Source organism: Pteropus vampyrus, unplaced genomic scaffold (genome assembly GCF_000151845.1).
Source record: "Pteropus vampyrus isolate Shadow unplaced genomic scaffold, Pvam_2.0 Scaffold3, whole genome shotgun sequence".
Taxonomy (NCBI): Eukaryota; Metazoa; Chordata; class Mammalia; order Chiroptera; family Pteropodidae; genus Pteropus; species Pteropus vampyrus.
In genome coordinates, this window is record NW_011888784.1 from 22,891,009 (window position 1) to 22,917,165 (window position 26,157).

The window sequence follows — 26,157 nt, forward strand, 5'->3', positions numbered from 1 at the left end:
CCTCCCAGGGAAATTTAATTAAGACACAGAAAGAGACACAATCTCTTTTGACATTGTTTGAATCCATGCTATTTTCCATAGGACTACACCAAACAGTAGCATAGTATTTGCCTGCCCATTAAAAACTATAATATACTTGCTAAAACCTCACTTGACATAAGGGAAAGGTTTGAAATATTATTTCTTTTTCATCTTAAGGAAGACTTTTGGCATTTCTAGTCCAGAACTTATCTATATCTCTATTGATCGATATACACACATACTCTTTTCTACAATTTATTTAACAATATGAGCATATGTTTTATTTCTATGTATATTAAGGAAAATCTTATGTCTTCTTATTTTCATTTAGAGTGATCTCCTTGTTACTCTTCTATTTAACTACAAGCATCTCATAATTCTTCTAAGGATGTTATGGGGTAAATAATGAGGAAAATGCCAATTTTTAAATATGCCACAATATTTTTCTATAAATTATTTTGCATGTTTATTTCCATGAGTAAAATCTAAGAGGAACTTAAGTTGTTCAAAGCTTGTTTCAGTTTATCAAAATAATTCAGAGACTGTTTCACATAAGCTTTATCATCAATAACCTTGGCGCTGTAAATTTTGAGAAAGCTGTTGCGTATGAATTGTCTTTCACTCTGAAATGAATTGTCATTCATTCAACATTTACTGAGCACATACTGTGTGCTATGCACTGTGCAAAGTGTTGGAAATAAAATAAAATAGAATATCACTAATCTACTTCTAGTCTAGTCTATGTAAGAGATAAAACCTTGTGCTTACCCCAGAATAAGTCATAGTCGTCTATATATTTATCTCTTCCCCTAAACTATGAGTTCTTTGAGAGGAAAAAAAAAATACACACACACACACACACACACACACATATATATATATATATATATATATATATATATATATACACCTTTTAACCTGATCATCTAATTTCGAATGGTACCTGGTAAATCATATGTTCTAACTAAAGAAATGTTTGTTGAGCCAGTGAAGCAGTGGGTAAACAAACCATGAGCAATGCAATTAGGTTGCTTTTATTTGGAAAGTCTTATAATTTTTCTAGACCAAATTTTTTTGCTCAGATTCTGTTACACGGGAATTTGACAACAATCCTCAATTTCAAAACAAAAAGTTGGTAAAAGATAGGGTTACTTTAAGACATGCTTTAGAGACTTTCAACAGTCTTGTGTACCCAGAAACCATCAACTCAGGACCAGAGACCTAGTTTCTAAGATACTAACTGTATAAACTTTAGGCAAATCATTACACTGTGACAAGTCACAACTTCTACATCATTAAAATGGTTCTATTTAATCTACCTTGCCAATCTCATAGATTTAGGGAGTAAATTAAGTGAACATTATTATTGCTACTCCTTTAAATTCTATTTGCTCTTGATTGCAAGTTATAAGCTTCTTTTACTCAGTTTATCAGCTGATTGAAGAAAAGCTTGTATGGTACTGAAGGACAATACTTGAGTTAGGCAGAGCCTCTATTCCTTATTGCACATTTTTGTTTCAGGATCTTTCAAAGAGTGAAAAAAATGCAAGAGTATTCTAAAAAACAACCATAAACCATAACAAAAATATTTTTGTAGAAAAAAATGTGCCACACAAAGACAATGTTTTCTTTGTTAAATGTAATTTCCTGCTAAGATGAATTTTAATAATCTTCAATTTATTAAGCATGTAGTTGGTACTTTTGATAATATATTTTTAATAACAGACTTCTTTTATTTCAGACTATTCAAAAGTTCATCTAACACAACTGTTGGAGAAGGCTGAAGTGATTGCAGGACGGATGCTAAAATTTTCTGTTTTTTATCGTAATCAGCACAAAGAATATTTTGACTATATTCGGTAAGAATCAAATGTATATATCTGTGTACAAATATATCTATATATTTGGTGATTTGCTTTACTAAATGCCATCCCAAATTCTAAACTTAGATTTTCCTTGACTCTAATTCTGTGAAATAGCAGTTTTAGTTTTCTTTTTAAAATAATTAATTATACTCTGATTTTATTTCCTAGAATAATTAAGTGGAAAAAGTCAGATCAGGGGATTTTTCCATTTCTTTAGATTCCTTATTGTAATCTGTTGTAATACCAATTCCTGTCTATTTGAGTGAAAGATCTTAAATCTCTAGGATTTAGACTGGTGAACATTTCATGTACATACTCCTCTAATTCTCAGTAACTCAGTACCTTCTGTCTCATATCGGCTACTGAGTTTTCTCTTCTTGTGGATCTCTTTAAAACATTAAAAATGAAAAAATATAAGAGTGATTATTTCCTGAAATATTATGGTGAATCCAGTGGGATTTTCAGGCTTCACCTAAGTAGAAATCTCTCAGCCATTATCTTGGATTAATTATTCACAAGGACAGTCTACTTTGTTTACTTTTGAATTCTAGTGTTCAGCTAGTATTTATAAGATAGCCTCTGTTTATCCCAGGAGCAGTTTCCAAGAATTCAAAAGAATTTTATGCCACAGGTATTTTTAGTATTTACAGTCCTTTCACATTTGTAGAAGAAAATTTCAGGAGAGTAAATAGGCAGATGTGTTTTTTAAAGTGAGACTAAGCCTTTTAAAATGATAAATCCTATATAGGTTCTAAAACTTTTACACAGTAATTCCTATAATTTGTCATTTTTAAAAGCCTTGGTTTCACTTTAAACTCTTAAAGGTTCGTAAATTGACAGGATTGTATGTGAAAGAAATTTAGGAAACTTTGTTATTTCATTCCGCTCTAGTTTTTCTTAAATCAAAACCACGGTTCCAGATTTAAATCAGCTCCAAGCTGTGGAAAATACAAAAGGAATCATAGAAAGAGAAATGAATTTAGGCATCTGTGTTGTTCAAATGAAGTGCTTTGCAATATTATATATTTTTACATATTTTGATGGCGAAAACTTTCTTGCCTTATACTTGAATATCCATCCTATGAATACTGAGTTTTGTCCGTAATTCTTTTATCTGGTAAATTATCTACCTTTGAGTCCATATAATTCATGGTGGATGCCATTCACCTAATTTAGAGTACAGAGATACAACACAAATTATTGTATTTCTCAATATTGTTGAATGGAAATGACTGTATATACTCACCAACAAAGGTATTTCTTTATATTTAAGCATACAATTTAAAAACAAAAAGGATCCACTATTGCTTTTTTTTTTTTTTTAATAAGAAATACAATAGAATAAATAAATACATCTTGGTATTAGGTTTAGATTTTTGGAATATTGCCAGTGTCTATTTTAGGTGACCACTGGAGGTCAGTATTTCTCTGATTTTCTCTGTTCTTTGGGCGGGAACTGGTCTGTTTTCAGGTGCTTAGATACTCTAAAATTTGCTTCATCTGTTTTCAAAAATTCTTCCAAGAAGAAAAAACGATAGAGAGAGAACATGGAAAATAAAAAAGTTATTGTATATATTGTACGGTTGATTCCAGTATACTAGTATGAAAGTTGTTTTATTTACTAAAAAGTATATCTATTTTTGTTGAATTTTCCATGATAGTTGTAAAATCCATGTAAATTAGTTTGTTTTTTCTGACCAGGAAATTTATTATGTTAAAGACCTCCAAGGTCTTTACATCCTTAGCTTAAGGTCAAGGCTAGAACTTAGCCATCTATAGATAATGTCAAAGATGCATTCTCCTTGATGTGATAATAGGATGAGCATTCCAACTTCTAATAGCAGACAGTTGACTTTTAGGCCTACTCAAATCTATAAATCAATAGCTTTACCACTGTTGTACCAAGCATTGCACATTTTTTTCTCTTGCAGAGAACACCATGGGAATGCTATGCAGCCCTCTGTCAAGGATAACAGTGGTAGCCATGGATCTCCTATCAGTGGAAAATTAGAAGGCATTTTCTTCAGCTGCAGCACTGAATTCAATACTGGGAAGCCGCCCCAGGATTCACCCTATGGAAGATACAGGTTTGAGATAGCAGCAGAAAAACTTTTTAACCCCAACACTAACTTATACTTTGGGGACTTCTACTGTATGTACACTGCTTATCATTATGTGATTCTTGTTATTGCTCCTGTGGGATCACCAGGAGATGAATTTTGTAAGCAGCGCCTTCCTCAACTAAATTCCAAGGATAATAAATTTTTGACCTGCACAGAAGAAGATGGGGTGCTGGTTTACCACCATGCCCAGGATGTCATTTTAGAAGTCATTTATACTGACCCTGTGGATCTTTCTCTGGGCACCGTGGCAGAAATCACTGGTCATCAGCTCATGAGTTTGTCTACTGCAAATGCAAAGAAAGATCCCAGCTGCAAAACCTGTAATATCAGTGTTGGACGTTAATGCCCACTTTCTTATGCAGTCCCTTTCTTTCCCTTAGGAGCATTGATTCTCTGTTGTCCATTTTCATTACCAGATGTTTTCCACTGAAGCATGCACATGCCGCTATCACCAAAAGCAAACTGCCGCTTTTCAAATTTCATTCAGAGCCGTTTTAGTGTTTCCTATTCCCTACCCTTTCCACTACTTAATCCTAAATTCTATATTCTGACACTATTGCCTAGATGCTGCAATGTTTTTATTTTTCCTTTATGCCAAACATAACAAAACAATTATATAAACTGCTTTAGCAAAATACAAAATAATGGCTTATAAATGGTGTTTGAATATGCATTCATTTTAATCTACTGAACAAATATTGGGATAACTCCAAACCGCATGAAAGGGTGTAATTGCAGCATGAGTTAAATCTTGAAGCCTAGAATTGTCAGCACTTCCAACTTGTTGTTTGACAGTGTTATTTATGTTATTTATATTAGCTAACAGGAAACAACTACTGTGTTTCAACATAATAAATATAATAGAAAAATATTTTATTTGTATTGTTGTATAAAATATTTACAGTCATATAGAATATAGTTACATTTTAATAGCAATTGTATACATGTCACGAAACCATTTCCCTTATCAAAGATGTAGTTTGTAAACCTCAAATAGTTGTGTATCTGTCCTGTTACAAGTAGATGACTTTAAACAAATTTATGAAGGACATTATTCTGATTCATAAAAGTTACAAAATATCAGGTAAATACAGAGAAAACAATAAGCCTCTGAAATAGTCAATATTCTTCCCATCCAAACTATATGAAAATGTGAATTTGTTCTACATCATGCTTAAACATTACAGAAAATAGAAATACAAACATGGTTGGTACAAGAGAAAATGTCAACCTTTTACTTTTTACAAAAGCAGAAACAAACACGTTTTAGTATAAAATAACAAAACAACATACACTAAAGTTGATGAAGCAAATAAAATATTCTGGCTTCTTTTCCAAGGTATCATAGCAAACAATTTTCAAACCTTTCATTTTGTACAGAATGACGAATAGCTATAGCTCATGAGAAAGTTTTTTGACTTAACAAAGGATAGACCTTGGAACATTAAGAAAATGCATATTCCCAATGGAAAAATAGTTATATAATCTTAGTTATAGTAAACAAAAAGATTAGCAATCATAACTATGATCACATTAAATTATATACTGCAGACACTTATCTATCCAAAATACCTATTTTCAAATTTTAATACAATATTTTATTTTAATATAAACATCTGCCAATTATAGACAAAGATAATTCACAAAGTACATGCTATCAGAATGAACTTTGGTAATCAGAAATGTAAAATTTCAATTAACAGATAAAATAATGTACTATTTTTATATAGAAATAAAAAATTAGCAGTGACACATTCTAGTATATTTTAGGGTACTGAAAGTCTAGCAGACGGGACAAGGTAGTAGATTTTTTTTATTACTTAAAAATCTATTATAAGTTTCAGATAAATTACATTCTTACTATCTGTATTCCGTCCTATGTAAAAAGAAGAGTTTATTTTCCTCCTCTTAAGTTTTTGAATCATGCTTTTTTCCATACATCAACATAAGCAATCTTTGGACACTAAATAGACGTTACTAAGTGGCCCATTGAACAAGTGGATGCTATGTGTTATTGAGATGTTTTCCAAAATAATTATAATGTTTTCTCCTTGGCATGGAGGAAGTTGAATTTTTTTTCCAATTATCCTGTTACTGTACTTCCACCCTTTTTAAATCCCTCTCATTTATAATTAGATTTGCCATCCCTTCTTAAAAACAGCTAATACTACCACTAAAGTGCTTCAGTTTTTGGTATGTCAAAACTACTTACTTAGCAAGAGTGGCAGAGGAAAATAAACTTTATCTTGAAAGTGATCACAAATATTTCTTGAACCTCAGATAGTTTTGGCCACATCTTGCTTGCTGATTAGGACCTCTAGTAGTCTCAGTTTGGCTTTTATGTGCTTGTATTCATAGTACTCATCTGCCATTGGTATCCTATCTTCCTTTTGTGGACTTCTGCAAAACAAAAAATACCATCTATTAGTTTAGAATAAATCAAGTCATTATAAATCATTTTATAATTCTTACTTGAGAAAGTACAGGGAAGTAGTTTCCACCTAGTTTTTGCATCATGTCTTTTTCACCTTCCCTTTCACCTTCATTCATTCCTTCTTCCATGTGTTAGTAGGTTTCTACATAATAGTACCCTTCAAGAACTTGAGTGTCATAGGTGTTTTGCAAATATATGGTCCAGTGCATATAACAATATGGCAAGTGAAAAGGTCAGAGGAAAAAAACAGAACCCTCAGGCATTCCTTGTCTTGTCATTCCCCCATTATCCATGCCACAGTTCCATGCCTATGCAGAATGTTCTACCTTTATAGTGATAGTTGTTTAAAATATCAAGTAAAAATACTACAGAAATCATATTAACAAAAATAATTTATAAATTTATGGTGATCGGAGAAAAAAGTTCAATAGCTACCTTACAAACATGAAATATTTCCAGGTTTTCTTGTAATTATACCTGTTTCTGCTAATGTGTAGAAAGTAGAATCACTGAGAAGTTCCTTGATTGAAGTAATTTATGAGTCTAAATTTCAGTGGTTCTCTTTACATCTAATTCTACTAAGACTAGACATAAGACAGTGAATAGATTTTTATACATATGCATTCTAAATGTTCTTGCCATTTACTTTGAACGACAATTAGGTATCATCTGGAGTTAAAACCATTTGCCTTCCAACAAAAATATCTTGCCAGGACATTTTCTTTAGTCTACAGGGCAATAATTGCTTTAGGATCTCAGAAGCCTTTTGCTCCTTGGCTGATAAGGTAGCTAATTGCTTTTAAAACATTTTCACCTATGACTTTGAAATACAAGGAGTAGCAAACAGATGAAGTCACCACAATTGCTACTGAATATAAACATAAATACTCTTCAATATCAGTATGGCTGAACATGGATAAAAATCAAACATTTAATGTCTTATGTATGCCCCCTTCTATTTTCCCAGTATCATAAAAGTTATATCTCTTACAAATAAAAAAAGGTTATTCCCAAAAATGTAGTTATCTACTCGTGTTGTACCACTATTCACTGCCCTGCAATTTTTAGTACAGAACTCAGAATGGTACACAAATCTATAGGCAGGGCTCCTCTTAAATGTCTAAATTATATAACATAATTCCTTTGCCTCCATTCTGTACTATGGCCCAGACTTATCAAACTGAGTGTCTAAAAACCACTTTAATTTTTATACACAAATCTAAGTGAAGAAATGGTCTAATTTATTGGGAAACATGAATAATCCATTATGTAACTTTTCCCTGCATACTCCGTTTTCCTAATAAATAAGAGTGCATTGACCAGAATAAAAAATTTTTCTAGTATTTCCTGAAGCAATTTCCCATTATATAAAACATGCTAAAGTGCTTCTTAGCATAATTCCTGACTCATAATTGTTAATGTCAAATCTATATGATTATGCCTCTTGTATAGTAATTATAAGAACATTTACAGCACCTTAAAATTTTTAGTAAGCCATTTGCATGATTATTTTACCTTATGGATAGTTAGGTCTTCCTAATAAAATGTCTTAAGAAAACAAGATTAAGATCCATATTTCCTAGCCATTCAACCATTTATTTTTGGTTGTAACATATCACCACTTTTGCATTTAGTGTAAGTGTATTACCACAAGAGGGCATACAACCTCAGTCAAATATAGACATATCTGAAATGGGTTTAGGACTCACAGCTGAAGTAGAATACTGTATGTAGCACTTCCCTCTATGTCGGAAGGCATGCCAAGTACCATGGCAGATCCATTAGGCAGGACTACTAGTACACTGAGAAGTTCTCAAACTCTTTAAAACACACTCCTGGGTTTAGATAGGTAAAAATGTAAAAGTTGTATGGAAATTTTATAAAGGAAAAAATAGAAATGGAAAAAGAAAACAGGAAATTATGTTTTATACTAAGTTTAATAGCCACACAACATCCTTACTAGATTAGTTAATATCAGCAAAAAGGTAAGTAACCTGGACTTGTAGCAATGAACTGGAAAGAAAGATTCCAGGCAGAAAACTAGGTGGGTTATTTGCTGAATGCAAAAAGTTTGACCTAGGTCCAGTCCTAGTGAACAGCTCTGAAGGACTGAAATGAAAAAGCTGCTGACCTAAGAGGTGAGTAGACCAACCTTTTAAGATGCTTTAGAAAATAGTCTCTCTCCATCAGGGCAACCCTCAGTTTGCTGAAATGAAAGCCATTCAGGAAAGGCAAATACATAGATGAAGAGGTATACCGAGAAGCCAGTGCATCACTGACTCCCACCTCTGCCACCTTAATAACTCTGTGACTTTTGAACTGCTATTCCTTCACATGCCAGTCCGTTTTGTTCCCCACTTGGCAACACTGTGACTTTTGGAAAATTATATCCATTATTATTATTATTTTTAAGACTGACATCCCATATAACAGCTATACTTCCAAAGCATCCCAGAAAGTCCAGTTATTTCATCATAGAAACAGGCTCAGAATAGCTAAGAGATTTGTCATTGTCTCTTCCAGAAGTAGATTACTAACCCTTATCTCATGATTTTTTATATATATATATATATATATATATATATATATATATATATATATTTGTTGTTGTGTTGATGATACACTAAAATTTAGAGAAAACTAATGGAGCGCAGAATGAGACACTTGAGTTGACATAGAAAAAGAAAGGACAAATGGAGGATTAAGCTAAATATTTAAGGGATAGAAAGAATAGCTATGAACATTTGACCGAATCCTAAAATAAAATAACTAAGGGTATCCTGAAGTTTAAAGGATATATTTAATGGAAAGAAAGAATTATTTAATAAACTAGAGAATAACTTGTGGAACTAAGTAACCAAGAACAAAGAAGTTATGTAGGCTGAAAAATCAATTTTTTAAAGGTTTAGATAGACTGAATAATTACAGCGATATTTATTATTTAAAGTTAGGGATTTGGGGAGTTCATCCTTTATTTTTCAAACCTTTTTTTTCATACTTGATAGCTACAGCCTCCCATAAAACATACCTAACTAATGGCATTAACAGAATGTTGCATTAGACAAATCCTTGGTCTAAGTCACTGTGGAAATTATTTACATCTTGTATAACGTCACTGTTCCTCAAAAAATTCTAGCTCATATTTAACAATAGTTCTCTAGGAAATATTAACTTAAAATATACCTCCACCCACACTTACCTTCCCGTTTGTTTAAAAAACTGTTCTTCAAATTCTCTTAAGGCTTTCCGAAGTCTCTTCTTGTCAGCCCTAGTTTCTCGGAGATGGTCAAGAAGTACAGGCCTATATCAGGTAAAATATATATTTGCCGTTACTGAGCTCTGAGATAATTGAGAGATAATGAACAGATTTATGTGTTCAGCAAAAGCATATTATGATATTTAGGCAGAAGTGTTCTTCCTAAAAAGGTGTCTTTGAATCAGTATGGCACATATAGAGCTTGACCATAGAGGAGCACATAAGCAGAGGAAGTTATTTGATGAAAACAATGTCATAGGAAAGGAGAGAAGACAGACAGGAGGCAAATAAACTGAATCCATTATAAAAGTGGTGAAGATAAAAGCCATATGAATTGATGAGCAAGAAAGATTTTTTGAAAGAACAGTCATAGTGTTTGGTGATAGAATGAACATGGAGGCACAAGAGGAAAAGATTTTAAAGAAAATTCTACCCTTAATCTAGAGTATGGGGAGAATGGCAAACCCCGAGGAAAGGAAACAAAGACATAAAAGAAAACTACACTGAAAATTCTACTCACTTCATTCAACTAAGACAAGAGAGAGAAAAATCACATACTGTACAGCAAGAATTTTTATCTGGGGAACTAGTGTATGGTTTCAGAGAATGAGACTCTGTGAACTCCCTGAAATTCTATTTAAAAAAAAAAAAAAATTCCATTGGTTTCCGAAAAGTCCAACACTTAAAATAAGTTCAGAACAGCTGCTTTAGAACTAACCAATCAACTAACCAACAAATAAATGAAAGAAGGGAGGAAGGTAGGGAAAGATGAAGGGAGGGAGGAAGAAAGATTAATTTTCTGCTTCCAAATAGGTCACTCTTCTATGAGCTGAAATCAAGGTACCAACTGATTCCACAAGGACACTAAAATTTCAACTTACAATTTAATTATTGATTTCACCTCATATATTTGTAGGGATTCCATCCCTATCTTGGGCATACATTTACCATAATATACATTAAAGGAAATCTCATAATCCGGCCTGTAATGTACAAACCAAAGGAAAGCCAAATGATCAAGAGAAATGCCAGCTACTGAATGACAATAATGATAATGCTAATGAAAATCCCAAATAGGTCCTGACTGAAGGGCCATTAGGAAACAAAAGGAGGCTCATTTACTTAAGGCCAAGGGGATTCCCAACCGGGAGAAACCATCTTATCTAAATGGCACAGACTAGAATAAAGGCCCTGATAACTGTTAACCCACACAGGATCTCAATTCCTTTGGTCTGGCATTTTCAAAGGCCAGCTTCACTTCACAAACTGCCAAGAGTTAGACTGGTGCCAGGCCCTGCTGAAAAGATGTGCATCTGTAGCAAACTGAATATTGGCATTTATGACATCTTTAGGACCTCATTGGGCTTGGTTCTTCATGGCATCATCTTCTCAATTCTCCAGTTAAGAAGACAACCAGATTATGCTTTTAAGGCTTTCTGGTAGATAGCATTTTTAGAGAGTCTAATAGCTCTTCTGAATTTTGTATGTACATAGAAGGTACTACAGACCAGAAGGTGTTAAAAGATGATGCCACACTTAAGATTCGCACTCACATGGTGGCCTCGTGTAAATTGGACATGGAGAGGGCTGGTTGTTTGATTTCTTTCTTTTCATCTGGTAGTAGGACCCTTACAGGCTCAGTCTCATTAGAGTAGGTTAGGTGATCACCACCAGGAAGGTGAGATGCTGGATCTGGCAAAGAAGGTTGTTGGCTTCCCTGTGGACAGTCTTCATCAGAGTCCTCTTCCTCCTGCTTATCGTAGGCAGAGTTAAATAAAGTCACGAAATGCTAAATGTCTCTTGTGGAAGCAAAAACAGGATGGGGAACCATAAAAAGATGCCATGAAAACAGTAGGTGGGCCCTATGCCTACTGAGAACCGAAAAGGAAGCAGCCAAAAGGAACTCTTCCTCAGTTGCATCAAAAAACTTGCAGAAGTTCATGAGCCAAGAGATACCCATGCTGGGCTAAAATGTTCACCACGTTCATTTCTGCTTACTGGGCCAAAGGCGGCAGAGACATCTAAGATGTAGTCCAGTCTGGGCTGCCCTGCCTAGTAATTTCTTTTACCCAGACATTCTAGGTCCCAGATTCATAACACTTATGTGGGTTGGGATCAGATGGACTACAGACACCTTTTGTCATCCAGAAATACCCCAAAGCAGGTCCTGCTGTGGGCCACATTCAGATACAGAGGGTACTCAGAAAATTGACAAATTCAGGAAAGAGCCCTACTAAGGCCAAAGCAAAATGGAGTTACTCTTTAACTTGTTCTGGTAATGCTTATCACAACCAAAAGATTTTCTTGCAAGGAAATCCGAAAATCATACCCCAATTTAAATTATGCTTCCTTAATGGAAAAATGTCAAAGATTACGAATCACTATTGTCTTTGTCTTTAAAATTGTGAAAGTGTAAATGTACTCAAGTATATTTAAATTTATATTTGTTAATATTTATTCCTTTTTATATTGCTATCTTGAACAAGTGACTGTTGAATATTGATGGAGTAGGATTTGTGGTGCTTTTCTAGTTCTGTATTCTTGTAAATCATTCTTTATTAAAAGTAGTCTAACTCAATTTTAGTATTCATATTTTCTATTGAAATGAATCTACTTATATCTTGTACAGTAATGGCTGAATGGTATCAAAAACAAATGTTGCATTATATCAAGTAACATACTGTCAATTTTCTTAGGAAAGGAGATAAAATAACAGAATAGAAAGGCTATATTTTATCTAGCTGTGCTGTAAATTAGATAATGCCAAACTGAAATCCATCATTTGTTCTACTCAACCAAGCAATGGAAGAAAATGTTAAAACTGCCTTCAAAAATACATTTGCAAAAAAACGAAAACAAAAAAACACTATATATTCCTGTTTCACAATAATTTTAATTATCAGCCACTGTTAAGTATAGTGCTGAGGTTGATGGAGACCACATTTCTACTTTTTGAAAATAACTCGCCTTGTTAGCAGCCAAGAAGGACCCTTTATAACTCTCATAGTGCTGCCTCCCTAACTAAACACCAATACAAAGCATAAATACAGATTTCTAGTTAATGCAAGCATCCTGACTTACAATTGTTGGAATAAGGGAAGGCGCTGACAATATTTGCTTGATAATTCTGCATCGATCATAAAGAGGCTTTATGAGGTTCTTGTCTTGCTTAGTTACCTGAAAAACATGAAATTCATTACTGTTTCTTTCTCAGACAAGAATTAAATCGAGATTTTTAGCAGGCAAAAAAAGTTCGACTCCACAAAGTGAGGGATTATAATAATATAATGAAAAAGCGAAGTCATTTATAAGATACCATATAAAGCGCATGCCACTTTTCTTCTAGAAACAGTTTCTTAAAGGATAGGTCCAAGTTTAGAAAGATGTTTTTTAAAGCTTTCTGAAAGAGTCAATGTGTAAATGGTAAGGAGCCTTTAATTAATTCTTTATTCTTAAAAACACTAATGGATGATTGAGACCTATTGGTTTTTCTTCCTAAACATGTATTTTATCTGGACTTAACATGATAATATTCCCAAACACCAACCTTGCTCAGGTCTTCATCACTACATGCTTGGATTACACACTAGCTTACTGGCTAGCTCTGACATAAACTGTTTTAGATAAAACAATTAACTTCTCCAAATTCTCAATTTTCTACTTATACAAGAAGGTTAGAGTTAAAAAGTTCCTTACAACTAAAAAATTTCATAACATCAGGTCCACTAATGCACTCTATTACCCCTCTACTGTATGACCCAACCCTAAGCAGTATTTTTAAGAGGTCACATTGTGCATAAAAATTTAAATTGCTTCCTATTTACCTATCAATGATACATCCCTCTATCCATCCACCTACCTACCTATCTCTCTTATCCAAAGTGACCAAACTCCTCTGCTTGCTTTGGTTTTTCTCCCTGTTGTGTATTTGCTACACACAACCACTCTTTCACTCCAGTCCAGTGGTTCTCACTCGGCAAGTAGTAGGAAGAAAATGGTAGAAATATCAGAAATATAATTGCCCAGTTATCTTTTATCAAAGTACAGATGCCTAAATGTGCTTTTGGCTTTGCCTTCTAGACCCCCTAGAATCTTGAGGGGAAAATAAAATGGCTCAAGCATGTGTATTTTTAAACATTTCTAGTTATTCTCATGCTACCCTACCCCTATCCCAGTTTAGAATCATACTGGCCCATACTGACCTCCCTTTTCTCTGAACTTCTCTATCTCATTATGGGCCTTAACTATTTTCTGCGTTTTGTCTTGTCTGCCCAAATAAATGAGAAGTTTCTTGAGAAAAAAAATCACATATTTCTTTAAATTCTCATAGTATCCAACACAGCCCCTTCCCTACTACCAATCTATCAGCCCAAGTTTATATGGAAAATTTAATTTTTAACAATCTTCATATAATCCCACAGACTATAACCAAAGGCTCTTTTCTTTTTAGTAGAAAGAAAGCTCACCTTTCTCTGTAGAAGCCTTTTAAGTATTGCTTAAGTAACCCCAGGAGCCTTTCATTTTTTAGCTCAAATCATCCCTTAAACATTTTTTTAGTCACGACACATCTTTACACACACACACACACACACACACACACACACACACCAAACCTTTCATGTGTTCCATTCCATTAGATTTTAATGATAAAGAAAAAAAATCTTAATCTAAATTCAGAAAACATCGAAACAATATTTTTATTCAGTATCTTACTGTGACTTATATTCCATAGAAAGCACTTCAGAAAATGACGCATTTAGTTATTACTGACATCTCTCTACTGCACTATGATTTTTGTGATTTTATTATTAGTATATTTTCCCAATTCTAAAAAAGCTAAATTTAGTCCTAAAAGATAAAAAAGAAGAGTGACCAAAAAGCAAGTTTGAACATGATGAATGACATAGAAAAGTATTTTCCACATTTGCTAGGTGAAAAACAAGGTACATGTACAATGTATGTACTTATCTTTCATTCTAATGATTCCATGTTTTTACTTTTAGTATCATTACCAAAGCAATCCCCAAAAAGAGACATGAGGGTTCATTCAATGCCAGTAAGTACAAGACACTGTCAAAACTCTAAATTCCATAAGCGCTCATCTTCAAATAGACTTGGATAGGAGGACAGGCTGCCCTGAAAAAAGGTTAGTAGTGAAACTGTGCCAGGAGCTTTCATCTATTCACAGGCTTATGGAGAGAAGCCGTAGGCAGCCTGTTAAGTCATTCTTCATGAAGGAAACTGGCTCTGCTGGATAGGTACCGTAAATCTAAGGGTCAGAAATATATTAGACTTTGCTATGCCTCAGCTACTTTCTGCTAAGAATACGACAATTTTCTCCTTTGAATTCAATGACTCTGTTTCTAAAATGCATCCCCCCTCTGTAAGTCTGCATACTGGTGCCTATCTATGGTATGTTAGATATATCTAACTTTTTATTATTGTTATGTGAATGAAGGAAATATGAACCACATTGACTAAACTAAAACAGCCAGAGAAAGATATCCCAGAGCATAAATGGGTATTCAATTTGTAAAGATAAATATAAGGCAATAAACCCCCCAAAGATAATTATCTTTATTTTGTGCTCTTCCATTTTTTATGGCATTAAAAGCAGTGAAACAGAGGAGGTTGAGCAAGAGAGGACTGTGCATAAAACATAATTCGATATGATTTGTTGACAGCTTGACAAATTTTCTATAAAAAACTGGACTCCCTATTCGGTAGGTTATTTGAACCATCAAAGTCTAGAGTAGTAGCCTCCCAAATGATCTGGTTTTCAGGGACAGGACTGCTGCTGAGTGGCCAGCCCAAGTGTATTCCTTTCTGGGACCTGGTCAGAAAATTGTTTGAGAAGAACTGCCACAGTTAAGTGCTTTTACCACCATGCTTCTTTCCCTTTCTCCCCATGGCACTGGTCCCACATATTCTTTCACAGTGTACCACAGAAATTTATAAATAAAATTATTTGACTCATCCTCATGAGAATCAAACAAGCTCCTAAAGAGGGAAGTAAAACTAACAGTCTCCCAATTCTAGATATTTTCCCAATTCTAGAAAAGCTAAATTTATTCCTAAAAGATAAAAAACAAGAGTGACCAAAATGATAATGAGTGAAAGGACTTTGTTAGTCTTTAGCTTTAGGAACTCAAGTCCTGCCAAGCTTTTCCTGTGTCCATGTCGCCCTAGTATATGTGGAACAAGTCTGGCCATCTGAACTAATCAGTCAATCAAGCAACATGGAAAGTCAGTACTGAACATAATCATACAAAGCAACTACTGAAGAGAATAGTTTGGTCAATTTAGACTTCTAAGTACGGGACTACCAATTAATATTGGCCTTGAAATCAGAGGACATGAATTCAACTTCAAAAGTACATGCTATTTTTAACATGGAAAATTATGTAATCTCTGAACCTTAGATTCTTAATATACAGAAAGAATGAGGATCACTTTTAATTATCATATGTAAATATCCTAGGCACAGAGCCAAGCATACTGAATGTTATTTAAGCTATCAAACTAGTTGACTTGAGGTTACTATCAATGTTGTACATTACTAAAAAAGTAATATCATGATGCTATTAAAGAATAAATTTTAAAACCAAAAAAAAAAAGAGAAACTCTTTATGTCTTGATATAAAAAGCTATCCAGAATACATAAAGTGAAAACAGGATATATAATTGTATAGGCTGCTATCTTTTGTTTATAGGGGACAAATTAAGAATGTATATTGATGCTTTCTTATGTATGCTTTATATAGAAACTCCAAAAGGATACATAAGACAATAATAACAATATTTACCTACGTAGGGGTTGGAAACCTCAGAGCTTTTGCTGACAGATGGGATGAGAAGGAACCTTTTTACTGTGTAGCCTTTTATCTTTTCTTTTTGAACTCCATGAGAAAGTATTACCTATTCGACAATTTTTTTAAAAATAGATAAGTAGGCAGAACTTTATAATATCTTCCTTTTGCTGCCCTTTACCTCTAAAAGTCTCTCATCTCTTCTTGTATCAATATACAAGAACCCACTAATCAGTAATTAAATTTTTATTTGAATTTGAAAAATAAAATGAATTATTCTTTTTAAAAATCTGCTTCCCCTCTCAAAGATGCGGCATTGGTGAAGGGCAGTAAGAAGCAACAGCCATTACTCGTCTGTCTGCTAATGTGTGCTGTACACCTGATCCCACCTACAGTTCTCTGAAAGGGCAATAAAATGTGGAATCTAAGGAACAAAAAGAACAGACTAATCAAAAACAAATATAGAGGACAATCTGGTGACAGGAGGGGGTTGGGGGGCTAGAAGAATGGGGTAAAGGGTTAAAGAAGTACAAATTAGTAGTTGATAGATGGTCACAGGGATGGGGAGCACGGAATAGGGAATGCAGTCAGCAGTAACGTGATAGCTATGTGTAGAGCCAGAGGAGAGAAAGAGCAATTAGGGGGATTGTTTTATAAACTCTAAATGTCTAACCAATGTACTGTACACCTGAAACTAATAAAGTATAATTTTAAAAAATTGATCAGAAGAGTTTAAATAGTACTCAGTAGCCAGCTGTGTGTGTGTGTGTGTGAGAGAGAGAGAGAGAGAGAGAGAGAGAGAGAGAGAGAGAGAGAGAGAGAAAATGGGTATATGAGTCAGCACCAATTCTGGATTTTCAAAAGAAAAAAAAGGGACATAAATAGGCACTAATATCAGAACCATGGGATGATTCATTTATTTCCAGTGCTCAAAGGATACCACGTGACCCAGAAGTGATTATCTCCAAAAATTATCCATAGATGGAAGAGGAAGAAAATTACTCAGTAGCAATATCTGCACTGATAGGGCAATACTGTAGGATTTCTCAGCTTTAGTATGGTCTCTGACTAAACATCAAATGTAAAAATTTCAGAAAGAATCATAATAAAGTTCTCTCTAGACATGTCTTCACCTTGGAAGTTTTAATATTTAATGCATTTTCAGCAGTAAAGATGAAAGTCATCTGTCAATTTGAGTTTAAAGAAGTGGGATCTAATGAGATAATCTCAAATGCTAATGAGCTCACCGAGAAGCCATAAATAATACTAGCTACTTTGGAAACTTACAATCCTCCCTTTGGTCCAGCTGTGGCTTCTAGACTCCCCCTTAAGACTCACTTTATAGCTTACTAGCCATTTCAACTCTCCCAGGAACAATACTGCAGCATTAAATAGTGAGGCCCACATGTTCTACTACAGATGCTCTCCTATTTAAAAGGCCTAATTTTAGCCCACTGCAGAGATACTATGTTTATTTGAAGGGGCTTCTAACACTTATTAAATTGTTTAACAGATACTTCATTTAAAATAATGAAAATAAATTATCATTTAAACAAAGATGACATCTAAAGAACTCAGAGCTTATTGTTTGATCTTCAGACTCTTATTTTCATGTCCCTGTTTGACTTAGATGTCTCGGTAGGATGACCAACTATCCCAGTAGCCCAGGAGTGAGGTGTTTTGTAGAGCATGGAATTTTCAGTGTTAAAACCAGCAAAATCCAGGGAAACCCAGGATGGTTGGTCACCCTATTCCTCTTAAAATTAACATATCTAAAACAGACCTCTTGAGTTTTCACACTCACTCCCAATCTGCTCCTCCTCTAATTTTCCCCATCTCAGTAATGGACCCAGAACCATCCTGGATTCTTCCTTTCCTTCACTCCCTCCCACCTAATGATTCAGTATGTCCTTTCAATTCTGTATCAAAAATATACTTTGAATATGTCTATTTCTTTCCATCTTCAAGGCTACTATGCTAGTCCAAGCTACCCATTTCCTCCTCCCTTTCCGCTCTATTCACACAGCAATCAGAAAGATCTTTTAAATGTGAATTACACCATGTCACTTTCCTGCTTACAACCACTCAACAGCTTCCTAATACTTTCTACAGCTTAAAAGGTCCTGTGTGATGAGCCTGAATCTATCTGACTTGACCTCATGCTACTCAGTGCTCCAGCCCTCAGACCCAAGAATTCCACGTACACATAATCTCTTCCCTCAAGGCCTTTAAACTTGCAGTTCCATATGTCTAGAATGTTCCTTGCTACTCTCTTGGCCTGCTGCTGCTTCTTCATTAAATATCACCTTACTGGCCTTCTTAAATACCGTGCATAAAGCTGAAACCATGTCCATTATTTTCTACTACATTGTCTGTTTGTAATTGCACAGTTCTTATCAAAATCTTTAATGATTTTGAGTTGCTTGTTGTATCCCGACGCCCTGGAGATCACGAGTTTCATGAGGGCAGCAACCCCATGACTTCTGTATCTTGCTTATTTTTAATATCCAGCACGTATCATAGTTAACAATACATTATAAGTGCTCAAAGCTTTTCACAATAAATGACTGCCCACCAGTCACCAGGTATCTCCCTTTATTGTCATAACTATATAAGTAGTTATTATCTGCATTTTATAGGTGAGGAAGTTGGATCTCAGAGAATTCATTCACTTGTCAAGTGTACATGGTTAGAAAGTGGCTCATTCAAGTGCTGAGTGTTGTTCTAAGTCTATTATACCAATCCCAAGTCATCCCCACTGCCCTGGTCAATTGAGTAGAGCATATTAATTAGAACTTTGGTATTGACCAAGCTGCTTTTACAGAAGCGGTCAAGGTAACTATAAAATACAGGAAAGCCCATCAGAGGCACTGCAGGATGAAAAACCACAGATGTGTTTGGGTATATATTATATGACATATAATATATATACACATATATACATACAGAAGTTATCCACTTATCCATTGGCTATCACAAGAATCTAGAATCTTTGGGGGAGAGGAAATAGGTTAGCTAAGTGGATAAAACCCTCTATTCACTCATCACAAAATATATTGGTTATTTTTTAAATCTAACATTATTTTATAAAGATAGAGGTGTCCAAGGGCCCATTTCTACTTGTAGATCACATGTCCCAATTAAAGGACTAGTCCAGGGGATTATAGTGAATCTTTGAGATTTTGCATATGTTGTCACCTTATGATTAAGACCAAATAATGTATAATAGAATAGGTAAAAGCAGAATTCTCCTCAATAAGACTTCATTTCAAGGTTAAATATGGTAGTTTGTTCCTTCATCTGTTCATTTGCTCAGCAAACATTTATTCAATACCTACTATGTACAGACACTGCAGAATCATGAGCAATAGACAGCCTTTCTACTCAAAACGTTTAAAGTATAGTATAAGAGATAAAATGGTATAGAGCATAGTCAGAGCTATGATGGGGTAGCTATAACTCTCAAGAAATGAAAGGAAACCATACCACTCTTTGAGTTGAGACAGGAAGGTTTCTTGACATAAGAGAAATGTAGCAGAGATATACAGGATGAGAAGGGGTTAATCAGGTAAATGCTAACTGCTCTCATCTTTTCCTTTGTAAAATATAGTAAATCTTTTCTTTGAGCTCCAGGCTCATATATCCAAATGTCTAATTGACAATTCTATCTGGATGTCTCACAGAGATTTCAAAATGAATATGTCTAAAGCTAAAGTCTTTAGACATCATACCTAAGACTCCTCAAAAAACCCTACCTCTCTATTTTTATTATATAAAATACTAAAGCACTTTCATTATTATTTTTACCTCATTCCTGCTTTATTATTTAATAAAATATGATAATAAAAATGGGATTATAATCCTAGTCTTGGGTTCATTTGCTAATTTATCAGAGGAAACTGTGGGAGAAAGGGATGATATGCCCTAGTGTCTTGCCTTTTGCTTCCCATCAACAGGCAGTGCTATAATCTCCAGAATGGCAACACACCCTGGAATCATGTGGTAACTCCCATAGATCATGGCCAATAGCCCACTAGGAACTCATCTGACTGAAATTTCAGAGTCAGTCTCCTAAAGATGTTTATGTGGTGCCAAAGTACTCTGATAAATGAGTCAAAACCATAATCTCACTGGCACTATGTGGAGTGTTGGGGCCTTGTGAAGATGTGGTGAGTTACCTTAGAATCCTCCTGAGAGGGAAGTTGCTCTCTCTTCTCCTTCAAGCATGTCACAGCATCCGGAGTCTCCTCTCCAGAGGAGCTTGGCTCAGGGCCCACAGCTTCCGGCTTCCCATCATCTCTGGGGGCTATGGGTTGCTCACAGGACAAGTTTCTAGGTGGGCCTTTGGAAATACTCCCTTGTTCCTCTGACAGCTTCAGCTTTAATTCTAAGACAAATGCCATGAGTTACCATGAGTGAAGATGACTCACTGGCCCTAGTAAGAGCAGAGATCTTTTCAGGAATTCCCTCCCCTGATGCCAACTCAGTGGAAATGAACAGTGATGATGATGACTTTCCATGGGGCAAGGACAGCCTTAATAACCAGGGCAAACAGCCTAAGCTCCAAATCAGATGTGAAAATAGAGGGACCCTCATGGAGGCTGGGATCTCATGGAGGTGGAGGAAGATCAGTGGTACCTAGCCCCAAGTTTCCATCTGTTACCTACCAGAGTACCTGAAATTCTACACTCAAAGATTCATTTACTTAGGTTTTCAAAGTTTTGTGGTCATTAAGAGCCTCTGTGGAAATGCAAGTACTTTTAGAAGGCATTACACATGCAGACATCTGAGGAAATACAGGAGGGATGGGAAAGCAGAGATGCAAGTGCCAGCCTCAACTTAACAGATTTCATAAGCTTTTAAAATCTAGGAATCATCATTATTGTAATGTGGCTTTACATAAAGCTACATAATTTAAAAAGCCACCTGGGACTTATCAGGGAATTACATTTCAGAATATGTTAGGGGACAGGTTGTTTGAGTGAGGTTATTTATATTGATTTCTCAATTACATAGCTCATTTTCTTTGTTCGATGTTTGTTTTTAGACTCTGGCATGATGTTTAAACACTGCATATTTTATAAACCTGTTACATCGTTACAGTTTAATACCACCGAATTAATATTCCTTTCCAGTTCTTTAATCGTCATCCTTGAAATTTGGAAAAACTCCTATGTCTCTAAGTATTGAAATGAGTATGAAGAGAGGAAGAGAATAACATTTTATTGGTAAATAACCATAGTCCTTTAAAATTGATGTTAGAATTAATTAACACTCACTCCACCATCACCAGAGAGACAGAGAAAGAAGAACGCTAGATTAAGAAGCAAGAGAACTGAGTTCTACACCTAGCTTACCACACTGCCCAGCTATGTAAACTTTCCCTCTCTCTGGACATAAATGTCCTCACCTATGCAATGATTGTGGAGTAAATGACTTTTCAGGCTTCTATTTCTAACATCCAAGAATCCAATAACCCAGGAAAGTTAATGCTCCACATGTTGAAATGTTCCTGGCACTGAAGTAAATCATTCCACTTGATTTATTAAATTCCAAAGATTTATTAAATGAGGCCAAACAGTGAATGGGACCTAGGAGCCTTTATTTCAAATTAGGACCTCCAATCTAGGTGGGAAAAAAGGTTAAAGAGAGCACAAGTGGGAAAAAATAAAAAACTTCTTGGAGAACATTATCATTATTTTAACTGCTTTTTTTTTTTTTTTTTCCTCAGAAAAGAGAACCTTGGCTGGCTTTACCTTTGAGCTGTTTACGACCTTTAGCCAAATCATTCATCCATTTCAGGACTTCAGGATTTGAAGTCTTGTCACCATGTGAAGGCTACCGAGGGAGGGAGAAATGGGGATGGAGGGGAGGAGGAAGAGGAAAAGGGAGAAGTAAAGAGAAAAAGAAAAATAATTATTTAACAGCTAAGTTTCATTGAGATAGTTCAGGAAGAAAACTTATAAAGCTGGGAGAAAAATTCAGGAGTAAAAACTCCAACTAATGAAGTTGCTTCTGAAAAACAGAGCAAATGTTCTTGACCTCCTCTCCACACTTTCGTCTTTGTCGTGGACATTGTTTCTAAACAGCCCTGGTCACCTAGCATTTCACAGTCCTAACCATGCCAATGCCTTCTAGATTCTAACCCTCAGTCACCTTGTGGGCCACCTACAGCTCACACCTCATTGCCAGGCCATTCTTTATTGATGTAGATGACTACACTGATACAAACCAGCACTACTCCCTTGCCTGTGCTCACATACATGGCTTATGACTACAAACTGCCTGGGGAATACCGACAAACTGGAAAATTTAGCCCCTATCAGACATAACCACCAAGCTGATGAAAGGACTCTAAGACCTCTAAAACCTGACAATAGTCTAAGAAGTCAGTATGTCAGGGAGATACCCAGATTTCTAATCCTCTCACTGCTTATAGACTCAATATCCTACTGGGCTAACCTTAAAATGAAACTTAATCATATGTGTGTGACCTTGAGCAAATTATTTCGCCTCTCTATGCCTCTATTTCATTTATCAAATATAATAGCACCTTCCTCATCAGGCTGCATAACACTGAAAATAGTTTCAGGCATATGCTAAACACTATAGATGTGTGAGTTAGAATTATAAATATTATTATTGTTATTACTGACAGTGATGATAGGTAGTAGTGTTACTGCCAGACCTTCAAAGGAACACTGAATAGGTCTTCACTAACAAATGCATAGGGGTATGTATGTCTTACCAGGTAGCTAATCACACTAAGATGTGACAATAAGAATACATTTTTGATTTTAGAAGGATATGACTCTGTTAATACAAATCATTCACCTCAATTTCTGAATTTCTTCACAGAGCAGAAAAACTGATTTTCTACAGAAAAGAAAAACTAGAAGAGGATAGCCAAACATATTTAGCCTACACCCTGTAGGATCAGTAAGAAACTTCCTTAAAAGAGTTGAGGTCACCCAGTAACTTAATTGCAGGCTCAAGAAGATTAATGGTTACTTTGAATTGAGGACATACAAGGAACTATACAGTAATGCTCCAGATGACATAATCATAAACATCATAATGATAGCCAGAAATGTGTGCACTGTTAGTGACTAAGTCTAGGGGCTCTGCCATGTTTAAGGATCCACTAAATCCATGTAACATCAACAAGTTGTTGGTGAGAAAGAAGCCTAGGGAGAGGATCGTGTTTCTCTCAAGTTCAAAGGAAAAACAGTGCTTGTATGACAGGATCATCAAATGTACATGGGATTAGATATGTTAACTGTGAAACATAAGACACTTCACTTCAGAATTTTGTAAAAACCATACATTTGAAAATCAGGATGAAAAAGACGATTGAAGGAAAATGAGTGATATTTTTCCTAGGGTTGGTTTCAGGACCGTGGACAGTGACCCAAGTGGGCACTCCTCCAAAATACAGAGCTTAGCTGGGTCCTACCCATGGCCTTCTAGGATGATGCACTGTGATACTTCCTTGATATATAATCTATTACTTTTGCTGTGGGTAACAATCTGGTTATATGGTCAATGTTTTGCATTTGGTTTCTCTAAATCCTCACAGAATTCTCCACTCTGGTCTAAACATACACCATGTTCTCTGGAACATGTCTTTCTCACTGTATATACTTCACATAATTAAAGCCATCTTTCAAAATACTGTTAAAAACTAAAACAAAAATCTAAGACTCTAAGCCAATAACCACTAAATAAATGAGCTTTCACTACTCAAACAGGACTTAGAAATTTAAGGCTAAATTTTCTGACAAAAGATATTTTTTAATTTTTTTATTTTTAATATATTTATTTTTTATGGTGACACTGGTTAACAAAATCCAATAAGTTTCAGCTGTACATTCTAACAATAAGGCATATATATATTTACACTGTGTGTTCACCTCCCATAGTTAGATTTCTTTTTGTCTCCACATATTTGACCCTCTTTACCCCATCTACCTCTCCTTCCCGCCACCCACTACACTCTGGTAACCAGTAGTCTATAGTCCATGTCTATGAGTCTCTTTCTGTGTGTCCTGTTCATTTGTTGCTTTTAAGTTTATATCCCACATATAAGTGATATTATGTGATTTTCAATTTTTCTGTCTGGCTTATCTCGCTTAGCATGATTCTCTCGAGGTCCATCCATGTTGTCGCAAATGGCAGTATTTCATCTCTTCTTATGGCTGAGTAATATTTCATTGTATATATGTACCACAGCTTCTTTATCTAAGCATCTATCTGACAAAATATTTTAAAGCTTGAAATTTTCTGAAATGAATTTTTAATTTCCCCTCTCCTGCAGAACTTTCAAAAGAGGTTAAATCAAGCTCACAAGGATAGCAGCTTTCAAATCACATGGAAAGTTTTCATACACAAGGTGTGGATCTTCATGCCTTCTAACTTCTGAACTGAATAATTCTAGTTTAATAGACACCTAAGGACCATACACCCAGAAATTATGCAGTGTAGATTTTGTTCAGTGTAATTAAAATGGGGGTCCCGAGTCACTGGATCAGATTTTTGGTCTGCCAAAGACAGTTCAAAAGACACTTTAGAAGGATTTCTGATTTAGAGATGAAAAGAGTTGTCATCTTGGCTGCGTCAATTCTTTGCTGTATGATCCTGAGGAAGTCACTTCCCTTCTCTGGGCCTCAGTTTCTTCAATGGCTAAATAAGTTATAAGACTGGCTGACCCTTTCTAATTCTAAGATTCTCTAATTCCACTGAAAGTGGCCATCTGGCTAAAACAGCCTTTTTCAGGTCCACAACTTTAATGATAGTTAAATGTAAAATCACTTGACGGGAATAAACATGGTTTCGGATAGGAATGTGAAATGGTTACATTCAATAGAGAGGGAAAGATGTTATATTGTACCAGGGTATCAGACTAGCACAGAGGCCTGGCAGTGCTAGCAATTCCACAGGCAGGTCACCAGGAAGGAAAGCCTTACATAGAGCAACCAATTAAAGCCTACTGACAGGTCAAACCTCTAAGTACAGCCTGGCACTCTGACAGGAAGGGTGAGGAGAAGCCCTGTTTCCTGAGACATGGAAGGTTCTGATTACTCCAAAGACTTATACACACTGAAGTAGCAGTGAAGCCTTCTTCCTTTACTGCTCCTGGATCCGTCCATTTGCATGCATGAGTGTTTCAGTGTGTGGACATGTGTCTGCTCTGACTCAAAGCTTCTCTAGACAAAGGCCAGAGGTGCCAGAAGAAATTCTCTTCCAAAATAGGCAGCTGATGGGTGGTTGTTATAGTTAAGAAAAGTAATCCAGGGTCTGTGGCTGCAGGTAAAAAAGGCCTGCAATGGATAATTAATGTATATAATTTTCCTTCAATAAGGCAGAGGCTGCCATGAGATAGCCTATTCAAATATCACTCAAATAGATTAAAATGTTAACATTATCTAGGACCGCTTACTTCCTTTATGCCAAACATTATAATAAGCATTACATAAGCACTCTTTCATTTACTACTCACAAACTTCAGAGGTCACTACTAATATTAACTCCACTTTACAGGTGGATAAACTGAGAATCAGAAATGTCAAGTACCAAGTTCAAAGTCACAAAGTTCCTAAGTGGCTGGTGCTAGATTCAAATCCAGATCAGTCTGATTCAAGAACTGCCA

The 26,157-nt window shown here is 35.2% G+C and overlaps 2 protein-coding genes across 16 annotated transcripts in view; one reads left to right on the forward strand and one right to left on the reverse strand.

Annotated features, from left to right (window-relative positions):
• The window catches only part of PHYHIPL (phytanoyl-CoA 2-hydroxylase interacting protein like), a 51,117-nt gene extending 46,059 nt beyond the window's left edge, over positions 1–5,058 (forward strand). The window contains exons 4-5 of the mRNA XM_011362256.2: positions 1,763–1,880; positions 3,818–5,058. Coding sequence (XP_011360558.1) covers positions 1,763–1,880; positions 3,818–4,352 — 653 coding nt within the window. The 3' untranslated portion in view covers positions 4,353–5,058. The remainder of the gene's footprint in view (positions 1–1,762; positions 1,881–3,817) is intronic.
• The window catches only part of FAM13C (family with sequence similarity 13 member C), a 150,408-nt gene continuing 129,112 nt past the window's right edge, over positions 4,862–26,157 (reverse strand). For 5 of the 15 annotated variants that reach the window (XM_023532006.1, XM_023531994.1, XM_023531972.1 and 2 more), the window contains 6 exons: positions 22,265–22,346; positions 20,687–20,895; positions 12,781–12,876; positions 11,253–11,452; positions 9,643–9,744; positions 4,866–6,409 (listed from right to left, as the gene is read on the reverse strand). In XM_023532006.1, the coding sequence (XP_023387774.1) occupies positions 6,286–6,409; positions 9,643–9,744; positions 11,253–11,452; positions 12,781–12,876; positions 20,687–20,895; positions 22,265–22,346 (813 nt within the window). In that variant the 3' untranslated portion in view covers positions 4,866–6,285. Of the gene's footprint in view, positions 6,410–9,642; positions 9,745–11,252; positions 11,453–12,780; positions 12,877–13,562; positions 13,672–16,505; positions 16,618–20,686; positions 20,896–22,264; positions 22,347–26,157 lie in introns of those variants that run through there. The other 10 variants (XM_023531977.1, XM_011362192.1, XM_011362201.2 and 7 more) reach the window with 7 other exon arrangements.